At 40.6% G+C, this 6,508-nt stretch overlaps 1 protein-coding gene across 2 annotated transcripts; it reads right to left on the reverse strand.

Annotated features, from left to right (window-relative positions):
- Nucleotides 1–4,409: 4,409 nt before the first annotated feature.
- LOC120692573 lies at nucleotides 4,410–6,255 on the reverse strand. Of its 2 annotated transcripts, XM_039975927.1 has the most exons (6): nucleotides 5,696–6,207; nucleotides 5,523–5,600; nucleotides 5,337–5,436; nucleotides 5,112–5,242; nucleotides 4,945–5,025; nucleotides 4,710–4,871 (listed from the first exon to the last, which is right to left on the reverse strand). In XM_039975927.1, exons 1-6 carry the CDS (start codon nucleotides 6,089–6,091, stop codon nucleotides 4,809–4,811), a joined length of 849 nt encoding a protein of 282 aa, XP_039831861.1. In that variant the 5' UTR covers nucleotides 6,092–6,207; the 3' UTR covers nucleotides 4,710–4,808. The 2 variants fall into 2 exon arrangements, with proteins under 2 accessions (XP_039831860.1, XP_039831861.1); XM_039975926.1 differs by having other exon boundaries at nucleotides 4,410–5,025; nucleotides 5,696–6,255.
- Between the last annotated feature and the right edge of the window lie 253 nt (nucleotides 6,256–6,508).

Consider the following 6,508-nt stretch of genomic DNA (forward strand, 5'->3'; position numbering starts at 1 on the left):
GGTGTTTCATAATCAGAGAAGAAATTCTACCAGGGTGGTGGTATACTAATGATTTGTGTACTGTTCAACTGAAACTTTGCTCTTCCAGACTCATGTGTTCAATGAGCTCTACTAGACTCAGAACGTACATTGGGTATGCAGGCATGCCCATAGGAAGTTCATGCCTCAAGAATGGATTAACAATTAATTTCATGACTTGGATAAGATCGTTACTGTATGACTTCTGTGAATTTTTTCCATTCCACATCTAAAGTCCTGCAACTGAAAAGGTACATCATATAAATATCCTAGGCAGTGTGCCCTCTCCAAACAATCTAAAACCTCCTTCAATAGAAGGAAACCACGTGGGTCTAGACAAACAACATGTTTTTGAACCTCCTTCAAGAGAAGCAAACCACATGAGCCCAGACAAACAACATGTTTTTGCATGGATGAAGTACGAAGGGTTGAAGGTGCATCGATATACTCAAAAGAAAAATAATGGATAATTCAGTGTATTGTTCATCCAATCCATTATTTACCACCACCCTTCAGGCCCAAATTAACTTCTATTGCAAGAACTTCAGTAAAAGGGCAATTGGTTCTAAGAGGTTTTGAAGTAGGCCTTGAAAGAAAATAGCATTCTGAAACTTCAAGACCATATGAGGCCAAGGTAGGAGCAACGACAGATTCCAGAGGTGAATCTATCACAACTTTAAACTGAATTGCTTTACCATTGATAAAAAACTTGAAGTTAACCGTGCTAAAGGAACATATAAATAGAGGTGCCCCCTTCTCCTCTTGTGGTGGTATGGTAGAAGATGTATCAAGTAGGAGGTGACATACTTCCTCATGCATACACATGAGCCTTTGGAATTTATTCGGAATTTCTGAAATCTTTAATGGACCAAGCCCAAAATTCCATCACTATCTAGCACACAGACAGTCATCTTGAAAATTCATAATAATAATAGCAGTTAAGAAGATAAATGAAGACAAACCGATGATAATCTTTTGATTGAGCACAGCTGCAGCTTGCAACACAAATTAAGCATCTTTTACAAAATGCTAAAAGTCTTTAATAGCACTTATCCGAACCTGTAGGAAAATATAGGGGGGGGGATTGTTAGAATAATCTTGGTTTTATGTTAGTGTGGGTCAAGTCTAGCTACTCAGCTTTGACTTTGTTTCTCGACATTAGAGAATTCACGTCGGGTGTGCAACGCCACAAACTTGTGTGTATTTCTCATATGTGAGCTTTTTCTAGTGTTCAGAGTGACTTGTGTGTATTTCTCATATGTGAGCTTTTTCTAGTGTTCAGAGTGTGTGATCTTGCGAGCTAGTTAGGCTTTCATTTGTTAAGAACTGGTTTGGAAAGTGAGAACTTACTTCCTTGTCGTTGCTTTTGATAAATTCTAGCATGGCTTCATGGGCCTCTCGCTAAGTGCCAGGAATGACACAACAAATCTTGGAATGTACTGTATAGAAAGCTCCTTCGCTTTCACTCTCTGTCCCTTGGCTGCCACGATGATTGCCTTGAAGCCTTGGGTGTACTGCTCCATCTGCAATTTCAAAAACACGTCATTCAAAACCCTAGGCCAAGCCTTAACCATACAACTATAGGAAAGATGGAGCAGCTGAGGCACCTCGGAGCCATCTTTCTTGCGTTGATGCGCTGGGCGTGCTCGCGGAGCCGCTCCAACTTGGTGTCCCAGCGTCGCTTGCGGAGGAGGGTCGGCGGCGCGGGGTAGAACTCGCCGCATCCCTTGCGGAGGGGTGGCGTCGCGGGGCGTCCCTCCTGGTGGAGGAGGGGTTTTGTCTATAAGGTTTTATTCGGAACATAAGGGTTGCCTTTATATCGATTTAATTTGTTTATGATAAGTAGCGAGAGTTTGGACGTCTAGACATGAACACATGGGCAGTGTAGTGGTTAACTCTGTCGGTATGCAACCAACTGGTAACCAGTTCGATTTTTGGGTACACCCATTTTTTTTCTGCTATAATTGAATCCGAGATGTTTTTTGCATCTGCTGGTGTAAAAATAGTGGAAATTAGTCTGAAAGAAGATGTTAGTCCCATCCGCGCACCAGATTCTTGGTCCCAAATGGGAATAAAGCCTCTAATGCACTTGGTCCCAAACCAGCTCTGCACTAGCAAGGATTTGATAAAACAAAATAAATCTATCGTGTTTATCAGTTCATTTTTAGCTCCAACTTGTAATCACTGGGCTGCAGCCAAGAGGATTCTTTGGCATGTAAAAAAAACAAGCAGTCAAAGACTGAAGTTTCTGAAATCTGACAGCAACAATCTGAATGCCTACTCTAACACTGAGCCGGGTGCCCATCGACCCATCGATTAACTAGTGGGTTTGCTGTTCTGATGGGACCTAATTTGGTGTCTTGGAACTCTGAGAAACAATCAACTATATCCAGATCGAGTACTGAATCGGAGTACAAAGCCATTGCAGATGTGACAAGCGAACTGATTTGGATTCAAATATTTCTTTGGCGGAACTTTGCATTTTTCAAAGAGAGATGCATCAGTTCTCTTGTCCAATAATCTTGGAGCAACCTAACTAACCGCTAACCAGGTACATGCAACTCACTTTTGACGAATCGAACAGCATGTCCCAAAGTGGGATGTATAACCATCAAATGTTTATGTTGAGAAAAATCAAAGGCTAATCTGAATGCTTACTCTGACAACAAGAACAACCTCTAAATTCAGACATTATTAGTGCACAACCATCAAAGACTATTGCAAGAACATAACTATAAAGAATTAAGAGCACTATATGTCAGTCCACATTCATCCATGTATCATCTTACTATTACTAATTGGAGACTCATTTGGAGTTTCCACATGAAGCCACCTAAGATCCTAGGTGGACTCTCTGAAAAAAAGAGAAATCCTATAAATTCTCACAAAAAATCAGAAACATCCGGCCATCAATTCAACAACTCTAATTATAATAACCATCAGATCTATTATCTTTTCTAATAAATTATCCACCTCCACCATTATGAAAATAAACTGAAGTAAACCCCGTAAATATGTATTTAAATTATCCACCTCTGTCATTATAAAAAAAATCTAAAGTAACCCCTAATCTTTGAGTAAACTACCCACATATACTATTATAAAAATAATACAAATAGCCCCTAGACTTGCATATAAATTATCCAATTATGTCATTATTATTACAAGTTAAATTACTCCTAAATCTAAATCAAAATTATATAATTATAATAATATATTAAAGCGCAACAATATAAAATTCTAAATTTCTATTTATATCATTATTAATATATTATTTATATTATTATTTATATAAAAATACTACCCACGATATATGTCACCATATATTCATGTATGATGAAAGAGATAAGAATAGGATTCACAAACAAATTGTTCAACTCGACATATATTGAATACATATGGAGGTGTGATGCAAAATGAAATCTATTGTAACTAGATAATGATAAATATATATTTAGAGTATGTGGTAGAATATTTAATAGATGAAAAAGGGCGTGAGATGGATAATTGTAATTATTAACTTAATTCTTGCATCTTACTACTACTAATTGGAAGCTCATTTGAAGTCTCCACATGAAGCTACCTAGGATCCTAGGTGGACACTCTAAAAAAAATAGAGAAATCCTAAAAATTCTCACAAAAATCAGAAACATCTAGCCATCCATCTGACTACTCTAATCATAATAGTCATTGGATATGTTATCTTTTCTAATAAATTACCCACCTCTGCCATCAAAAAAATAGACTAAAGTAACCCCTAAACATGTATCTAAATTACCTACCTCTTCCATTATAAAAAAAATCCAAAATAACTCCCTAATCTTCATGTAAATTACCCACACCTGTGCCATTAAAACAATAATGCAAAACAACCCCTAAATTTGTGTATAAATTCTTCAATTATGTCATTATTAACTACCCACAATAAGTGTCAATGTGTATTTATATACGATGAAAAAAATAAAACACTAATTCATAAATAAATATTTTAATTAAATATATATATCAAACACACATAGAGGTGTGGTGCAAAATAAAATTTATTGCAATTATATTATGATAAATATATATTTTATAGTATGTGTTAGAATTTTTAATAGACAGGAGTGCGTGAGAGATAGATAATTATAGTTATTAGTTATATTATTTATTTTTATAATAACTCTAATTAGCTCGTGCGGGAGCACATGTTGATAGACTAGTAAAGCTAACTGATAATCAAAGACGCGTTTAGTTACGCATCTGTGATATGGCGTCTTCTTTCTTCAGATCTGTAGTAGTGTGTGCAAGTGATCACATGTGTCCTGCCCTTAGGATCATACCCGTACATGGTTTTTGAAGGATGTGCTTACTGCTTAAGCTTCTAAGGAAAACTGAAACCTGAAGCAGAATGAGAGCCAACGCGTAAACGTTCTATTGATCTCAGGATGGTTATTTCATACATGTACAACAACATGTGCTCTAACCAACTTCCTATCGTATTGCACAGGCGTAGAGACGGGCGAGCGAGGCGGATGCCCTTGGGAGCGCGTCGTGCGCTACATCCTGAAGACTCGGTGGAGCAGGGAATGGGCGAGCACCGTGGCGAGCATGGTGCGAGCCGTTCCAGCTGACCCGGAGCGCAGGATGCATGCAACGTCACGCTGACAAAACTACTACTGAAAAACTGGGACTGCAAGCCTGCGTGTTCTGAACCCCTTCCCTCCTTTTCCTCTGGTTTCTGTATATGCATACTTGTGATGCGTTGTCTTGTGCTGTCACACGGAGATATGCTCAAGCACAGCTTTGCTTCAATCGTTGCTGACCCATACTGAGCTTTGACAGGAGGAAGACGCCGGCTGAGGATGCAAGCACTGCTCCAGCGAAGCAGGCCATGTCAAGTCCAGTGACCAGAGGCACGCTCATGAACTTCTCGAGAACGCCTACCTGCAGCAGCAGGAGTATTGCGTGGCCGATCCTCGTCTTTGCCTGGGTGATGGACCTGATCCTAGCCCCATCTTTCAGCTTCTGTTTTGGATTTGTAGTTTATTGTTAGTACCAACATATTGGTGATGGATCAGTCTATTCTAGAAGTATTGGCAGAGTTCAGTTACCTTTAGGTTGAATGCACCTAAATGGGGCGTGTTGACATGCCCAGCTGGTGTATGAATGCTCTGAGAACCATAAAACATGGTGTACATCCCCATGCCAAACTTGAGAAGAGCGGTGCCAAGCAGAAACATGTCTGAAGAAAAGAGACAGTTTTGCATGAAATTAGTAGGATTGAGCACACTAAAACTGACTGTCATTTGAGCTACTTAGTGTGTTTAAGGATATACATATTGCTTCAATAAGCGGCTTTATGATTTCACCCCGATCTACTGTGCCGGACATGGCATGGAATTGCATGAAGAACGACTTCATCACACCAACACAACCCTGCAACCGCATGGAAGGTATCAGCATGGGAAGTCTCCCCGGCATCAATCTACCGGAGCCAGAAAAATCTGAAGAAAGATCTCTACCTCAGCGAACAACGGGACTGACCCAACAAGGGATCCGGCCACACCAATCAGTGTGAAGGATTGGCAACTGATGATGGCCTGAATTTGTTACCCATATGAGCTCTGTTAGCAAAGATGAGAAACTGGACTCCACAAATATCAATTCTGCAACACGTCTTTCAGAGAACTCTTACCTGGTGGATTACTGTCTCAACGATCTTGGACCAGCACTGCCTCTCCAGTGCCAACTGTGCCGCTCCAAACTGCCTCAGGATCATGGTCCTTGTGATCTCATATGCCAGAGGTAACAGAAGGTCAGTGCTCTTCACTTCCTCCAATAGGAAACGCCCCAGCTTCTTCTCGGGTATGATGCTGGTAGCTCCCAGGGTGATCAAGGCAACCCTTTGATCTGCGCCGCGGCTAATCCTGTGCGTTTTCTTTGGCTCCCATAGGAACGGGAACTTGAGAGAGGGGATACGATCCAGGCTGGCGTTACCAGACTTTGAAGATGATGGAAGGTGGCTGTCCGTTTGGAAAGCCTTGGTGGTTTCCCTGGGCGGCAGCCTGCTGCTGCCGCTTGCTCCTGCCATTGCTGAACCTTCTTCTCCTGAAACTTGTGTTCTATGAAGACCCCACCTGTTGCCTTTTGTGGTGTTTACGTCTGAATTTTGCAGGAAAGGAAGGTGTCCATCTCTGACTGTATAAATACCCATATGCACGTGTAAAGGGGGTTGGAGGGATGGTAACATGTGTAGCGGCAGCAATTGGCGGGAAGGTTCCAAGAATAAAGGCATGGGAGTTGAATGTGGGGGTGGAACCGAAGATTCTGAAACCATCACCTTGTGGCTGGAGGGGATTTGTCCTGGAGCTGTACCAGCCCAATGGTGAATGGTATATACGGATCGACGTGTTTTCCGTGCTATAACTTGGTCAGTAATATCGAACTGATATTCTCTCTCCTAATTTTATTGTTTCATCATTAAGTAAGATAAGATCTGTGTAACCAA

This window comes from Panicum virgatum, chromosome 9N (genome assembly GCF_016808335.1).
Source record: "Panicum virgatum strain AP13 chromosome 9N, P.virgatum_v5, whole genome shotgun sequence".
NCBI lineage: Eukaryota > Viridiplantae > Streptophyta > Magnoliopsida > Poales > Poaceae > Panicum > Panicum virgatum.

Excerpts from the sequence above, each read along its gene's own strand:
- LOC120692573 (XM_039975926.1), bottom strand. The coding sequence starts at position 6,250 with ATGTTACCATCCCTCCAACCCCCTTTACACGTGCATATGGGTATTTAT. Across the intron at positions 5,601-5,695 it reads TTGAGACAGTAATCCACCAG|GCCATCATCAGTTGCCAATC; the intron begins GTAAGAGTTCTC and ends TAACAAATTCAG. Across the intron at positions 5,026-5,111 it reads TAGGTGCATTCAACCTAAAG|AAGCTGAAAGATGGGGCTAG; the intron begins GTAACTGAACTC and ends AATCCAAAACAG.